General features: G+C 34.1%; 2 protein-coding genes across 2 annotated transcripts in view; one reads left to right on the top strand and one right to left on the bottom strand.

Annotated features, from left to right (window-relative positions):
* Window positions 1-62: 62 nt before the first annotated feature.
* Window positions 63-4988, bottom strand: tfb2m (transcription factor B2, mitochondrial). Its single transcript, XM_058749226.1, has 9 exons — window positions 4852-4988; window positions 3606-4071; window positions 3436-3527; window positions 2244-2397; window positions 1961-2109; window positions 1763-1852; window positions 1580-1642; window positions 1112-1263; window positions 63-1002 (listed from the first exon to the last, which is right to left on the bottom strand). The coding sequence occupies exons 2-9, from the start codon at window positions 4048-4050 to the stop codon at window positions 816-818; spliced, it is 1332 nt and encodes a 443-aa protein (XP_058605209.1). The 5' UTR covers window positions 4051-4071; window positions 4852-4988; the 3' UTR covers window positions 63-815.
* Window positions 4989-5249: 261 nt separating this feature from the next.
* smyd3 (SET and MYND domain containing 3) overlaps window positions 5250-17886 on the top strand; it is a 177018-nt gene continuing 164381 nt past the window's right edge. Inside the window, exon 1 of the mRNA XM_058749190.1 lies at window positions 5250-5491. Within this exon, the coding sequence (XP_058605173.1) occupies window positions 5328-5491 (164 nt within the window). The 5' untranslated portion in view covers window positions 5250-5327. The remainder of the gene's footprint in view (window positions 5492-17886) is intronic.

The raw sequence follows: 17886 nt of genomic DNA, 5'->3' as shown, positions 1-17886 counted from the left end.
AAAAATAATATAAAAATAAAAAATAATGAAATAATTACAAATAAAGGGGGAAAAGTAGAGAAAATTCTGGACTAAATTTATTGAATCAGTTGCATCTGTTTTAGCCAGCCATTTATTATCCTATTATTACATTTCTTTCTTTCTACAGGTTTGGTTCTTCATAATATCTAGATAGATAGATAGATAGATGCCATTTTCATTATTTCAAAACCAAGCAATTCTTACATTTATGTAGTCATTTATTTGTTGTTTATTAAAAATTCATATATTTAAATACAACAAACATTCCAAAAATGACACAAACAAAGAAACAAGCAAAAAGTCATTTTGAACATGTACATCATTAATCAGTTTGGTAATGTTATCATTAGAATTACAAACAGTTTTTTAGTCCTGTAACGTTCAAATGTGATATTTCCTACTTACTATTAGATATCAAGCAGGTATTTGGTGTACTTGTAGTACACACTTAATGGTTATTGGCTTCATGGCTTCAGGATGGCAACAATACCTCTCTGAAAATGTGACTATCTTTTTTTTTTTGATACCAAAAAATGACATCCAACCAGCAGTCACCGACAACCAAACTGACTGATGAAACCAGCTCCAGTCCACATTTTATGACTAAATACAACTTTATCGAAATGTAAAGTCCTTCATAGACAAGTCTGTCTAAATAGGCTATTAGCCATCATTAAGGATTCTGGTTTCTTTAAGCAATACAGTGTTTTTCTTCTTTAGCTGTCTTTTCAATATAAAACAACGTCTTTTGTTTTTCCTCCATGATTAGCTCTGCATGTCTGTATATGGCAGTGTTATGCGTGACCGGTGTTTGTGGTTTCCAGCGTCTCCTCATAAAGCCAGCTCTCAGTGAAGTTTCCGGACTGCTCCATTAGCTCAAACAAATGCTTGAACTCATCAGGGTAAACGTCGCCTGTCATTGTGTCGTCAAGGAAGCCGAGCTTTGAAATGAGCTCTGATCCACTGCCGGGACTCCATGAGCTTTGGAAAACATGATACAAAAGGAAAGTATGAATACAGCCGCCCTTATATAGGTTTAGTGCGGTTTGTTCACTCCAAAATTCTAGTTAGTCAGAATCCATAAACTTACTTAATTTGTTCTATCAATCTGCTTTTCCTTTTGGCAAGGCATTGTTTCAGCATCAAAACCAGAGTGCTGCCGTTCAAGGGAGTCAGGTGAGAGTTAAACAAGTCCTCACGTGGAGTTATCCGCACCAAGCAAAGGTTATCACTCTGGGATTGCTGTGGAGGGGAAAAAGCATGTAAATGAAAAACTTGGGAGTTTCTCAGCTCATGTATTGAGAGCGAACATAACCTGCAATTAAGTGAGTGGGTGATAAATCTGACTTTATTCAGTGGGGAAATGAGTTCAGTGATCAATGCCTCACAGATCAATTCAGACTGATTTACTAATGATTTCAAGTTATTCATTAAGAAGAACTGTGATCAAATTCATTCGACAGAAGGTTGTGATGACACAGCGCTTCTCCTGAACCACTAATACAATATAAACAGATGCTGAATCTTAAAGTGATAGTACTTGTGTGCCAAAACTTACAGTGTTCTTTGAGGAAGGCCTTCCAGTCTTCTTGCTTACAGTTAAAAAGGATGACAAAGGCTCCTGGTAATGAAGAAGCAGAAATTCACAAATACAGTACATGCACAAACACACCAATCATTAATTGATATTTATTCCCAGAAAAAAGGTAACAATGCATAAATAAAGATAAAAATGTCTCACCTCATGCAGTAACTCAATATCACAGGCCATCTGCCAGAGAACACTGAAAGCTTGGTAGTTCTTATAATCTCTAGGACGGGTCACTAGTTTCTGAAAGAGAAATAAATCATAATTCATACTTGGATCCAGCTTGAAAGCTCAAACTCCTGCTACTTATATAGCTTAAACTTTCTCGTAGATTGAGACATGCAAACTCACCGTATATTCTTTCTGGCTGATGAACATGATCAACTCCACACGTCCGTAGCGGAAAATGGAGCGGCGCTCAAACAGGTTGTAAATCAGCTTCCACAGTATGTTCTTCTCATTTCTTTGTGAGAAGATCCCCACAATTTTGACTGGGACATCTGCTCAAGAAATGGAAAGAAAAAATAAAACATTTACACATTTATTCCTTGCTTAAATGGCTTGTTTACTCACCTTTATGTTATTGTCCTTCTTTTTTCCCTTCCACGATAATCTGAATGTTTAGGGCACTAACCTGCTGACCAAGGAACCTCGGAGATGGCAAGGTCAGAGAAGAGCTTCTCTGAGTACATGACGGGAGGTTTCATGCTGCCGTGGCCGATGGGATCCAGTTTGAAGAAGTCACAATGAACCACATCCAGCTGTCCTTCCAGTTTGCTCTCCAGGTCCTTTTAAGATCAAAGGTTATTTTAGAGGCGTGCTGTTTTTTGATTAATATCTAATCCCGGTTACATTGACATTGATGTTCTTCATAATCAAGTAAAGGTAAACAGTTAGGAGGAAATTGGACGTGTGTCAATATATTGTATCAGTGCATTAGATCTTAAAGGAATTGCTCACCCAAAAATCAAAATCTGCTGAAAATGTACTCACCCTCAGGCCATCCAAGATGTAGATATGTTTGTTTATTCGTCAGAAAAAATCTGGATAAATTTAGCATTACATAATTTGTTCACCAGTAGATCCTCTGCAGTGAATGGGTGCCGTCAGAATGAGAGTTCAAATAGCTTTTGTCTTGCGAAGAAACAGATCCATCGTTAAGATGTTTTTAAACCATTTCTCCTTGCCAAAATACCAGTTCATAATCCATAATAATGCTTCCTCTAGTAAACAACACTTAATCTGTGTATATTTCTCTCCTGATTTAGATGAGATGACTTTTACACTGGAGAAAGCAATATTATGGACAGAACCGATTTTAGCTGGAAGTTAAAACTTTTTACTTCCTGAGATATTAATTATTGGACTACAGTTGCGTGGATTATTGTGATGTTTTTATCAGCTGTTTTGACACTCATTCTGATGGCACCCATTCACTGCAGAGGATCCATTGGTGAGCAAGTGATGTAATGCTACATTTCTCCAAATCTGTTCAGATGAAGAACAAACTCATCTACATCTTGGATGGCCTGAGGTTGAGTGCTGAATAACTGTTGTAGTTTTAATAACAATCCAAAATATATTTACTTAGTTCAGTAGGGGAAATAAGAAATATAATAGGGAAATAAGTTCATTAACTTGCAAAATAGTCTTAAAAACCAACATAAAAAATAAAAAAGAAGAGTTGTGATAAGACTGGATTGTCGTCCTGCCTGAAAAATACTGTGCTTTGATATTTTTGCCATATTGCCCACCTCTAGGTTATTTATTAGGGAAATAAAATCTGACAGTGAGCAGAATGAGTTGAGATCATTTTGGATGTCTACCTTCAGCTCAGGAAGGAAGTTTGTATCACTTTCCAGGGCAACTACTCTTTGAGCCCCACAGTTCAGCAGAGCGCGTGTCAACACCCCAGGACCTGCGGACAGTGACAAAACCCACATTAATATTCATACAAATACTGATGGCATTCAATTATTAGTTAAGGAACACACACCTGGGTTACACTCAAATATAACAGCTTTCCCATCATCAATGTCTCCAGCAAGGTGGTTGGTCACGATTCGTGCGAGGGAAGGGTCTACGATGAACCGTCTCAGGTGTTTACAGGCCAGCGCTTTCTGTGTGTTCTCATCCACATCTCCCAAATCTAAAGGATCGTACCGGCAGAGGGGGCGAAACTGACCCTGCAGGGGCACGGCAACAGCAGAGAGGTTCCTCTGAATGCCTCCTGTGGAAGGAGATATTCGCTCTGGTTTGCCCACCTGAGCCGGGGTCTTCCTTGACCCGGAGGGGAATGGGTCTAGAGTGTAAGTTCTCGCAGAGGTGGACAAAGTCCTGTGTTTAGTTAAAGGCAGAGAGCAGGGTGATGCAGATCTTGATGTTCCACACAGAGTTCTTAAAGTCAGGACAAAGAACCTACATCCTCCACACGCTGCCATGATGACCAACAAGCTTGAAGCCTGAAATCATATAATATGCAATTATAATAGTAAATCCAGACCTAACCAATTAGTTTTTTACTGTAATATTATTGCATTATACATACATATATATATATATATATATATATATATATATATATATATATATATATATATATATATACACACACACACAATTTTAACTGCATTCTGCCCAATACACAAAACATTTTAAAGTTTCTTAAGCGGGTTGAAAGAGAAACCCTATGCGTTTTATATAACATGCATTATATAATATTAGTAACGTTATATTATTTATAATATGCATTATAGGAAATCCATAATATAGAGAACTACACAGGCTTCCAAAACCTTTTGACCTATGAATTTCCATTTTAAATTGTAATAAAATAATTTTACAGCGGTTGAAATCACAACGAGCAATTTGTAACAGATAAAATATTGTAGAGCTGAAAGCCTAACTTGAAAAACGTGTTAAAAACCTGATGTTTCCAAGGTTTAAATGACTAGATAAGCATCAATACAGCCATTTCACGCGCTTATATAAGTAAACACTGATCAAGACATTTTCTTTGCGTAATTCCAATATTCTTTATTGAAAATAACTCTGTAAATGCACTGGACCGTGGCTTAAATTCTTTAACCATTACATTACGTCTGTCTATTCAGCTTGCACGCCATTAACTTACCCACGCTGCTATGGCAGCAAACGTACTCGTTAACTGTCAGTCTCCTGATAAAATAAATACATGCAAATTGTTGGCTACACATTTATAGATAATTTGAACCCAAACTAACCTCAAATAATACGGTTCTTGTCCACGGGATCTACATTAATGAAAGCTGCGCAGCACGCGCGTCTGTGACATTGAACCCCGCATGTTGTTGACCCGATTGTTTCGCAATCCTATTGGTGAGGCGCACAACGTACGTCATGTTACAGCGACGCGCCAACATACTATGCTGATCAAGAGTGCGTCAGTTTTGCGCATTCTTGGATGTATTGCTATTATTCTGTTATGTGTTATTCTGTTATTCTAATATTATTATGTGCAGCAAGGATTCATATCAATATGAACTATTTATACATATATAAATAATTATGAAAAGATCTGATATGTGGTGAAATGTGTTGTAGTGAGCTTCGGATTTTTAATAACCTGCGCAGTGCCGTGTCAAGTTGACAGGCACGAATACCAACAGGGCATTTGTAATGTGTATGTACTGTATGTCGGCACATGGACGCTGAATTCGAGTGATGATATTGTTGTGATATGATGGCTGTGAATATGGAGAGGTTTGTCAGTGAGGCTAAAGGAAATGGTTTGCGTGCTCTGCGTGAAATCAAAGCCGGTGAGGTGATTCATTCATGCGAGCCGTATGCATTCTGCATAGCCAAGGATTTCTTGAAAACCACCTGCCAAAGTTGTCTCAAGAGGTAAGAAACCACATTTGATGCTTAAATATATATTACAGAAAAGTACCATGGTGCTGCTATGCATATTTTTGGATATATAGGTTGCAATGTTTGTTTTGGGTAATATATCATGCTAATACATGTTTTTGAACATGTGCTATGGTACCTCTCTATTTAGGTAGATAGTGATATGTATGTAAATTATATAGTATATACACTGCTGCAGTACCATGGTATTTATGGCAGTACTACTTTGTAAAGGTAAAAAGCAACAATAAGCCTGTCTGGATGCTTCTTTTTTCTTCTGTCGTTTTACATATGATAATGTTTTTGTGAAATAAAATGACAGTGGAAACTGATGCATGACACTCCTGAGTGTGCTCTTTAGGGGGCGCTGTTGCTCTTTCTCTGATGTTGCTGCACTTAAGAGTTATTTTACACAAGCTGTTGTTTTTGTAGGTCAGCTAATGATGTGTGTCCGACATTAGAGTGCTGTTTACCTAAAGTAATCTATAGTATAAAGACTTTTACTTCTCTTTTGGATAAGAAAAATACTCCTAAACTGCTTTTAAATTGCTAAACTTTACTTTTGGTGAAGGCAGTTTTAGCACATTTCGACCCTCCATGCTAATTGGCAGGATTAATTAATTTTCACTGCACATCCAATGGATAAATCTGTTTTAATAGGGCATGTATTATTTTTTAAATTAATTCAAATAAAATTAATTAAATTATACTATAGTTTTGTGCATTTTCATGTATAATAAGTAAGAACTCTACGTGTGTTTTATATATATATAGAGAGAGAGAGAGAGACACAGAGAGAACATACTAGATAATTGACCTTCCATTTCAGTTTGATGATATATTGTAACAAATAAAAATGTATGTTTTTCATAGTTTTGAATCCTTTTTTTTTTTTTAGATGATAATGAATTTGAGTAAAGATGGCTTTACATAAAATTTGTTATAAAACATGTATACTGTATATATTCTTAACTCATGATAGTCTAAATATATGTATATAAAACTCAAAAAAATTACATATTTTCTTTTTATGATAGTCTTAACTCTTGGTAGTCCAAATATAGATCATTATTAGAAAAAAATATAAAGTGTACATTGCATTCGGCAAAAGCATACACATGCATATGCTGTGTATGTACTTAAGTCGTGGTAGTTTAAATATATTTATGGAAAACTATGAAAAATTACGTATTTTATATATTTTTTGTAATCATAGTCTTAAGTTATGCCTGTCTAGTGCAGACATACTATTTTTTACAAAGTATTTTTCAGATGATTGCATTACATCTGTATTGTGTAACATGGCCTAAAGGACACCTGAAGTTCACAGAAACCAACTACCTCAGAGTCAGAACTAATTCCCCAGTTTACTCAAGTTGCACCAACATTGACAGAACAGTTAAGCATTAATCTGCTCCAAATTTCTATTCAAATACAGGCCAGATTCAAAAATAATCCTCACTTTTCTATGTTGCACATCAGAAAAACAAAGTTTGTTTTTGAGAGCATCTGTTGAGAGAGTTTTTATCCCCTTCCAAAATATCACTGTCATAAGTCATTTTGTAAAAGGTTTCTTCTCGTGATCCGGCGGTCTGGCTTGTTTGTTGTCATCATTGCTATTCATTTCAGACACGTACTGTATTTTCATTTTCAGAGTGTAATTTTTCCTCTCGCCGAGCGGAAAGCGTGTGTAGGATGATGCTGTAATGAGATTGACGTTTCTAGCAGATGTGCTGTGATTTAATTCACACCAGCTTTTCATGCCCTCTCTGTAGCCTGATCATTCCTGACACTTGATTAGAGTCTACAAAACTCTCAGAGCTCACAATACTCCTGCATGGTGCGTGTGTCGAAAAAATGATACAGTAGACCTCAGCAGCCAGACAGTGCATAAGACTGTTTCTGTATTCCAGTGAACTGAGTGAAAATTGGCATCTGTGCTTCCATGAAGAACCTTACCATTGCAGAAAAGGTTCTTTAGATGATTAAAATGTTCTTCACATTAAGAAAAAAAATTAGTCTTTTAAAAACTGTTTACTAGAAGGTTCTTTCTGGAGTTTTTGCACTATGGGTAGAAGTGTCTTCCAAATGCATAAATGTAAATGTTATAATATATGGTTACTACTGGGGTATTCTTGTGTTTACTAGGCTATTTTTATTCTCGTAAGTCTAAAGAGTCCACCCTCAAGAAAAGACTCTGTGTGATGATCTCTAGATATTGTTTTATCATCCGCTGTCTGAAAGCTGTGCATCCAATCCCTTAGAAAGTAGCATCTTTAGTGATGTTTAAAGTAATAGTTCATTCATAGTTCATCTAAGATGTAGATGAGTTTCTTTCTTCATCAGAACAGATTTGAAGAAATGTAGCATTACATCACTTGCTCACTAATGGATCCTCTGCAGTGAATGGGTGCCGTCAGAATGAGAGTCCAAACAGCTGATAAAAACATCACAATAATCCACAAGTAATCCACACGACTCCAGTCCATCAATTAACATCTTGTGAAGTGAAAAGCTGCTTGTTTGTAAGAAACAAATTCATCATTAAGGCATTTTAGCTTCAAACCATCGCTTCTGGCCGAAATACCAATCCATAATCTATAAAAATGCTTCCTTCAGTGGAAAAAGTCCATTGACTGTTGTCCTATCACATCAAAATCTACCAACATATTTGTTAAGAACTGTTTTGGACTGTTTTCTCTATAAACAGTGCTTGATCTGTGCATATTTCTCTCCTGATTTAGATGAGACTAAGCAATATTATGGATAAAGGACTCGTATTTTAGCTAGAAGCAACTGTTTCAAATGAAAAACATCTTAATTATGGATTTGTTTCTTGCAAACACACAGCTTTTCGCTTCACAAGATGTTAATTGATAGACTGGAGTCATATGGATTTCTTGTGGATTATTGTGATGTTTTTATCAGATGTTTGGACTCTCATTCTGACGGCACCCATTTACTGCAGAGGGATCCATTGGTGAGCAAGTGATGTAATGCTACATTTCTCCAAATCTGATCAGATGAAGAAACAAACTCATCTACATCTTGGATGGCCTGAGGGTAAATTTTCAGCAAATTTTCATTTTTGGCTGAACTATTCCTTTAACTTGAAATGAACCATAAATGACGATATATGTGTTTTCCACACTATTATCATTTTTTTTTTGGAATTGATGTAGATTTTTCTTTGTTGCGCACATATATAAGCACATGATAGATATGTCAAGTTCACAGATGTGTCAAACATACAAATAACTGTCTAAAAGTTGCCTGTCTGTGGTAGTTAGAGGCGTCATTAGTTCGTCTGAGATCTTTGTTTCAGACTGTGTGCTTCGACTCCAATGTGTTTTTCACAGAACATCAAATATTTCTCACAGGTAATTTAAGTAGGCCTACTTTATTTATTAAAATATTTTTAAACGGGGTTACGCTAATTCTCCTGTGCACATGCTTTTAGTATCATGTTCTGGAGCGGAGTAAACACACACACCCTAAGGTATCCATTCTCGCCCTTTTTCTGGATCTCTCCCTCCTCCTGCTCTCTTTTATTCATCCGTTCCCTGTCTAGGTATTAATTGCCATCTGCTTTTTGCTGTTTGGCTGGTCGGAGCGGCCGTTCATCATATTTCAGGTATGTCGTTTTCCTGACTCCCGCTCAATGCTTTTCTGAGCGTGACCTTGTGGAGTGGATCTTTCCACTTGAGAGGGAGGGAAAAAAGCAGACAAACAGGCTCGGAAGACAGTCATTTCTGGCCGGGGATTAGTGCTTCAGTCCTGCTGATAACCTGGCTCATCTATAGAGAGCCGTCTGCATGGACTCACCCAGGAGAACACTGGGGATGAAAAGAAACGCCATGGAAACAGAACGTTAATAATCCGCTCAGAAGAGCTCTGTATTGTAATGGTCCCTGACTGCTGCTCTGAATAAACCCAAAGATGCTTGTGCTGTCGCAGAGCTCAAAGAACTTATTTTACAATATGTTCAGAAATGAGCACTTTAACTCTTTACAGATGATGGTATCAGGTGGTACTACTATAATATTCAAAAATATACCAAATATACAAAAATATAAGTTAGTAATAAGATTTTTTTAACAATTAATAATGCAATATTCAAAATAATATTATGTAAAATAAATGATTTCTTAATTTGACCATATTTAGCATCTTCATATAATTCTAATAACCATACATATATTATTATATATTTGTCTATATATTTTTGAAAAAATTTACAATACTCAAAATATTACTATAAAAAGTATGTACATTAAATAATATTATATATTAATGTATTTTAAATTTTTAAATATAATTTTCAAAAATGACTAAAATAATGTCAATTGAATTGTATTTTATGTGATGCATATTTCAACATTTCAATGTTTAAAATTTTAAATATTATTAAATATTAAAAAATCATTATGTTTTCACATCATGTTTATATGACATTTTATATATATTTCTATGTATTTCTTAATGCAATATTCAAAATGACTATTAAAAATTAAACGTATTATGTAACGTATTATATTTATTCAATTAGCATATATATATATTAGTATTTATTTGTTGGTTGGTTTGCTTGTTTGCCTTATTAAAACTCATATCACCCACATGAGCACCCAGGGCTCATTATGTACTGTACATGTGCTAACTACTATGCTGCAACTCCAGCAGGGTTAATGTTTGTATAAATTGTTAATGACATGAATGGGTTAAAGTAAAATATGAATCAATATTAGTTTTACTGCTGAGATTCCCTCAGATGCATGACATTGATGTTGTGTTGTAGCATCATCCGTTCCTAATCATGATAGATTAAACCGCTCTTTTTATGCTATTCTGCTGAAAGCAATGCAACAGATTTAGACTTGTTCGACCTGGGCTTGATTTAGGAATAATGAGGTCCATGACACAGCATACAGAGTTTTTTTTTTTTTAATAAAACAAATTGTATGCGTTTAGATGAATATTAATAACTATACAACGTAAAGCCTAATGTGATATACCTGCTATAGAAGATGAATTTCCTTTAGATGCATTGCTTCAGTAAAGACTTGTGCATGATCCCATGTTTGTAACAAGCTTGCAGTGCAAAACAATTAAAGCATATTTGCCATTGTCACTCTTGCAGCATGTGTCAGATCCTTCAACAGCATGTCGAGACAGTTACACCCTGTTGATGAAATGCAATATCTCTTGACCTTGGTTAAAGCCAAAGTAAACAGTGTGTAATGCATGACTGCTTCACTATTGAACTACTCATTTTCAATTACAGTAGCCGGGAGTCATGCTGAAATCTCAGCTGCAGTTCCGTTCAGCTGTGAAACCATGTGTTTTGTCGATACTCACATTAATTTTAAAGCATTTCAAAGTGCCAGAGGGCTGCAAAATGCATTTCAGAATGAATAATACATTCTGTGGGTGCTGTAACAATTTTAACAGCTTCATAAAGTCATTTTATTGCTTACTTCATATGATGATGATGATGATGATGATAATAATATTGTTCGTCAGATATTTTACAAAGTCTAAGTATAGTGAAGTATTGTTGTTATTATTATTATTATTAGAAATTCTCCACTGTTCATTATTATTTTATTTTATCATTATACATTTTAAAGCAGTACATGGGGTATTTGTTATATATTATACATATTATTATATAGCTCATATATTATTTATATTTTAAATAATAATAACAATAACCATTATTATTGTTAGTGTTGTTGTTATTATTATCATTCTTTTTATAAATTCTCCACTGTTCATTATTATTATACTTTTTATTATATTTCATTTATATATATTTGGAATAATTAATATAAATAATATTCACAATATTTAATTTATTAACAACAGCAATCATATTATATTTATATATTTTAAATATATATATTTCTATATTAAAATTCTTAAATATTTCTATATTTTTGTTTATATTTATTTTTCGCTATTTCTATATTTAATATATGTATTTATAGTTAAAAGATATTTCTTTTCCATAGAGCCTCTCAAAAACTAATCACTTGGGTTTGTTTATTTGAGAAACCAAGAGAGGCATTTTAGGAAATTAGGGCAACATCAAAGATGAGGGTAATTGCTACTCGCCTCTCTTGAATGTCTGTTTATTTCTAACGAGCACTAATGACTGTGGGTGGAAACATTAAGGAGTTGGTTAATGTGTTCCTCCCCGTCCCAGCGTGTGTCCAGTAGCCACAGGTTAACAAATAAACAAACCATTACGATAAAGGACGACTGGAGGTGTGTAATGGAGTAATTTATGCATATGTTGGGTCTTAGGTCTTTAATGATATGGATTATTGGTTTTGCATGCACCTGCAGAAGACGCACACACCATAAATCATAAAGAAATTCAAAGCTATGCTTTTATTCAAAGGCTTCTCGTGTCTTATCAGCAAAATGGTTGTGTCTTATCACACCTTCCTGTGCTCTTTGATGCCCTGCTAATATGAGGCTATCAAAATAGTTGGTTCCATTTCAGATGTCACAAAAAATGTGTCTGTAAAGCAGAATTGAGCCATTTTTGCAGTGCATGTCACTGGTCACCAGTTGCTTTGATGCTTCCGTCTGTGCCTGTTCTTTAAATCCGCCATCTGTTCTCATGGAGTGATGCTCTTCCATTCCAGACCTCTCTTCCTGTACGAGCTGTGGACCAGCGGCGCCGTCTCTGTGATTAACTTCACTGATTTGTTCTGTGCAGTTTTGTCAGCAAACATCTGTTCTTGAATCATTTATTATGGAATTATAAGGCAAACAAGCTGAAGGAAGTTTTTTTTTGTGTGTGTAGCATTTTGCGCTTTGGAGAGCAGATGCAAATTCCTTCCATAAATTCATGAATATATAATTTATCTATGCATTAGCCATACAGACAGGCCTGTTTGATGAAAAGCCAGCCGTGAAACGTGTGTAGCTGCTTCAATCTAAATGTAAGATTGATTAGAGGGCCGTAAACACAAAGCGTGACATGAAAGGCAAACATGAAAGTTTAAAGCCCAGCTTGCTGATGCCAGTTTAATTCACAGAAACTTCATGTTGCAGAATAGTTTTTTTCCTCTTTACTAAACCTAGTTAAATCATCCCGAATACTGTCTCTTGGACCTTTCCCGATCTCCCCCCCCACACACACTCACTTCCTGTCAAATCTCCACTGTCCTATCACAACAATTACAAATAAAATTAAATAAAAAAAATAAAGTTAAACAATTTTTTTTGGTTGATACTGTAAGCTGATCTTTTTTTTTTAAATTGTGACTGATAACCGATGAATTGAACAGCATTTATTTCATGGATATATTTCATATTATTTCATAGATTTGTGCTTTTAATGCTACAAGTTTCGTTTGTTTTTTTCCCTCCACAAAGCACTTTTATTTTTTTAGTAGTTTTACCAGAAATAAATAATAAAAAATAGATAGATAAATAAATAAATAAATAGAAAGATAACCAATAAATATTATGAAATATAGCCAGTTTATTGTCTCTACAAAGCACTTAAATTAATGTTTATTCTAGGTATTTATTTATTTGCAGGAAAAAATATGGCATAAAAATTTAATTTAATCATTTAAATTTATATGAATGTTTCAACCTAAATAATATAAATTAAAAATAAACCTAAATATTGTTAAAAAATTATTCAGAACCTTTCAATTTTTAATAATATTTAGTTATTTATTTATTTGCAGAAACAAATTAATGTAATCATCTGAATTTATTTAAATATTTATATGAATGTTTGAATCTAAATAATATCAATTAAAATAAACCTAAATATTGTTAAATAATTATTCAGAATCTGGCTATTTTTAACAATATTAAAATAAGTTAATTAATTAATATTAATTTATTTATTTATTTACCAGGAAAAAAACAAAAAACAATTATATATATATATATATATATATATATATATATATATATATATATATATATATATATATATATATATATATATATATATATATATATATATATATATATATATATATATATATATATAAACACTTGTTTATTGGTTATCTTATGAAGGAGAAGAGAACCAATAAATATGATTAACCACAGCCAGTATTATTCTATTAATTTATTTAAGAATTAAATATGTATATTTTCGTAGTAATAAAACTAAAATCTGTAGTTTGTCAATTAATTTTTGTTATGAGTACCAACCATATGGTGTCTAGATTTTACTATAAGGCATCATGGTGTGGTACATGGCACTTTTTTTTGCATGGCATATAATCATTTGTGTTCATTTGACACTCTTTCTGAAGAACAGTCCTGGAGAACAGTTTCTTCTCCTCTGGTCTCTCAGGCAGATCAGGATAATGCCATCGATCTGCTCTTTTGTCAGAAATGACGTCTTGGATTACTTTCCAGAACCCCTTTTGAACTCAGTTCAACGAGATGCACTAAGAGCCACGGCAACGAGACTAGTCTTTGTATCGTGAGCAAATGCGTTTGTGAAAACATCCATCATGTTACTAAGAGCCGCTGGAAGAGAGCAAACCTGTGACCTTCAGCATCATGGTTGGGTTGTCCTGCATTTGTCCTCCTGCTGCAGAGCACCGCTGTTTGTGTTTCGTCCTCGTTTTGATTGAAAGTCAATAGGAGAACAAAACCTGTATTTATCCTCAGCCTCGTAACTGTAATGATTTTGAGTGCGCTGGCTAGAAACGCTGCCCAGGTTTTGTTCGGCTGTCTGGAAAATATCACTCACACTTCTCCTGCTGAGGCATGAAAGCCTCTTCTGATTATGAGATTATGAGATGTGATATTCCAGAGCGTTTAAACAGAAATGGCAGGTCTAGGCTGTGGTACATGAGACAGGTTCAAGAAGATATAAAAAATTATTCCAGCTACACCTTTTTTTTCACCTTTTTATTGTAGTAATTTATTACACCATGTACCATTTATTAGTCACATCGGTTTAATATTTTTCACATTCCATGGAATTCCCCTCGCCGATATAAATTTTTAGTGGAAGAGAATATATATGACAGCATATCTATCTATCTATCTATCTATCTATCTATCTATCTATCTATCTATCTATCTATCTATCTATCTATCTATCTATCTATCTATCTATCTATCTATCTATCTATCTATCTATCTATCTATCTATCTATCTATCTATCTATCTATCTATCTATCTATCTATCTATCTATCTATCTATCTATCTATCTATCTATCTATCTATCTATCTATCTATCTATCTATCTATCTATCTATCTTAATGTTGATGCTGTCTTTTTAAAATTGTTTGCTTCTACAGTATCTACAGTATAATATAATTATAAATGTATTATTATTGTTTAATTCATACTAAACTGGAAAGAAAAATTATTGTAGAAACAATTTTCACTAAGAAATTGTAAATATCAAAATGTATTACAAAGAAAAAGCAAGAAACACATTAAACATGACTTTTTTTTTTTTTTTTGAAGTAGAAAGACTAAAATTGTCTTTTACAGTGTTTGTAACTTTGTAACTTGCATACTATTTAGGTTGGATAGAATGTGAATTGAGAAATCTTATCCATGATGATCTCCTTCAGGATATTTCAGTTCTATTCTGCTCTTAAATGATGATCAGTGTTATGTTAGTGACCCAGTGAAGATCCAGATGTGTTCTTTTCTTCTTTACACTGTAAAAACACAGGGTTCTGCAGACACATCTGTTCTTATGTCCACTTACCCTAACACAAGTAAACGTTTAAGTCAAAGTCAAGTATCTGAAATAATAAATGGCTGTTGAATGTTTTTCAGTCTTTCAACAGCGATGTGTTGCCATTGTAAAAATGACAAGCTGTATATAAGCAAGCACCCACTACTGTTCAGAATTTTGGGGTTGTTAAAGATGATTTTGAAATGTCTTTAAAAGACGCTTGCTCACCGAGGCTGCATTTATTTAACAGTAAAAACAGTAATATTGTGAAATAATAAAATAACCTATATTTTAAATTGTAATTTATTCCTGTGATTCAACATTGATTTTTCAGCATCATTACTCCAGTCTTCAGTGTCACATGATCCTTCAGAAATCATGCTAACATGCTGATTTGCTGCTCAAGTAGCAGTTCTTATTATTATCCATGTTGAACAGTTGTGCTGCTTAATTTGTTATTCAGAAACTGAGAAACTGAGATACATTTTTTTTTTCAAGTTCAAAAGAACTGCATTTATTAGAAACAATTTTTTTAACATTAGAAATGTCAATTTTGATCAATTTAATGCATCCTTGTTGAGTAAAAGTATTAAAATGAAGTCTTTAAAAATGAAATCATACTACTGTAGTATATATAGCAGCTTTACTCAGCTGTGATCCTGAGACCAGCCTCATGTGGATAAAAGCTTGCAATAACCCAAATCAGAGCTGTCACAGCAAAATAAGAAGGGAAGTGGGGAAAAAGGAGCCAATAGCCACTAATCCTGGAAATGAGAAACCTGCTCAGGCACAACGAGCCACAAACAGGCTGAATAATTATCAGTTCCTCAGAGCTACTGGTGCTACAGCTTACAGCAGGAATTAATTACTCAAGCACTGAAGCAGACACACACACACACACGCTAACTGTGCCAGCGGTGTACCTGTGTAAGATTAGGTCAAGGTGCAAAAACAAAACTTCATCCCTTGAATTGCATGGCAGGGAAGGATTTTGTCAGTGAGCTACCATGGCTTTTCATTTGATATGGCATTTGATGTGGCATATTCATACATTCGCAGCACTAATATCGAGACTGTGACCTTTCCAGGCAGAAAATCATTAGTATCACCATCATAGTGTATAATCCTATTTGTCACAACACGTGAGGAGTGGTGTGAATTATCAGAGAGGACCTTCATTTGTTGTAACCACTGATTAAAAAGTAAATAAATCTCATAGGCTCCATGACTTCAGCTTGAATTTTTCCACGGTCCAGGGTCGCAGAGACTGTGGAAATGACAGAGATGCCATTAGACTTGAGGGTTTTTGGATGTAATCAAGCAAAACCATCAATAACAACAAGCAAAAGAGGCTCTCGTCATGTGTTTACTGCCCTGGACAGACCAACACAGCCTCCTGTAAACCAATTAGCTTAATACCGCATGCAAATCACTCTAGAGGAAAGTTTAGTAATTAGCTTTTATTTTCATATTCATTTTGTAACTAGATTTCAGACTCTCTGATGCTAGCATGATGTTGGTGGTAACTAAATGGTCGTTGCTGGTTGCTAGCTTTGGAATAAAATGATTTCATATTTCCAAATAATTACTGTATATTATGATCTACAAAAATAAATGAATTAAAGAACAGTAAAAATGAGTTAAATACACAAATGCATGTTATGAAGTGTAACAAAATTGTAACTTTCTTAATCAAATGTAATTTTATTTATTTACTGTATTTGTGAATTTATATGTACTTTTTGTGAAACTTCTATGAAGTAATTTCACACCTCTCCTCAACAAGTTGCACATCTTGAGATGCTGTTTATTTTTATATTGCTAAATTGTACGCAAAAAAATTTTTTTTTGTAGTTTTCACTCTGAAATTGCTAATACATTTAACAAATAATGACAAAGAAACAGCAAGTGACACACTGAATTGGATAAATCAGTAAATTTTACAGTAGAAAGTCTGAAATTGTATCTTGTAAAATGTTTTATTCACATTATTCTGAGTGCATGTTATAAATCTGTTTGTAAAACAATTATTTATATCCATATGCATATTTTCAGTGGATGCAAGTCCCTGTCCTACATTTTTCTCTGTACGTCACAATTGATGTACGTGAAAATCAAAAGAAAAGCTCTCTTTTTACTGCTGTTTCATTGTGACCTTAAAAGTATGTAAACTTTAAATACACTTAGTAGGCTATAGTACAGCTATGCAAATGAGGACCAATTTATCCAAAATACTTTATACTTAATTGTATTTTCTGTGAATATTCAAGGCTTTAAAGAAAAAGCATTTTAACGTTTTCCATTACAGTAGTTTGTTCACTACAGTAATACTCACTTTTAAATAGGCTGTTGACAAATAGATGTTGTTGATCAAAGTCACTTTATGCTATAAACGTAATACTTCACGAGGTCTTTACGAGGTATGTTATTTTCTTTTTCTTCCTAATTAAAGTGGCATTTATAGAGGTGTTGTCTGACAGGCTTTGAAGAGCTAAGTCTGTCCTGTGAAGGTAAACAGTCTAATTGGTCAGTGAGAGTGTGTGTTTGTGCTTCTGTTCTCTTAAAGGCTCAGATAGCGAGGTTTGTTTGTCTGTCTCTTCCTCTTCCTCTGCTGCTCTGGTTCTGGTCCGGACGCTCGTCTTTCTGTCTAATAATAGCTCTCGGTGTGTGTCAGGGAGTCATTCCAGGATAG

Source organism: Onychostoma macrolepis, chromosome 17, assembly GCF_012432095.1.
Source record: "Onychostoma macrolepis isolate SWU-2019 chromosome 17, ASM1243209v1, whole genome shotgun sequence".
NCBI classification, from domain to species: Eukaryota; Metazoa; Chordata; class Actinopteri; order Cypriniformes; family Cyprinidae; genus Onychostoma; species Onychostoma macrolepis.
This window is presented reverse-complemented; position numbering and strand designations above follow the sequence as displayed.

Coding starts and splice junctions, on each gene's coding strand:
- tfb2m (XM_058749226.1), bottom strand. CDS start 4,050: ATGGCAGCGTGTGGAGGATGTAGGTTCTTTGTCCTGACTTTAAGAACT. Junction 1,643..1,762: donor ATATTGAGTTACTGCATGAG/GTGAGACATTTT, acceptor CTTCATTACCAG/GAGCCTTTGTCATCCTTTTT. Junction 1,264..1,579: donor GGCCTTCCTCAAAGAACACT/GTAAGTTTTGGC, acceptor TCCCCTCCACAG/CAATCCCAGAGTGATAACCT.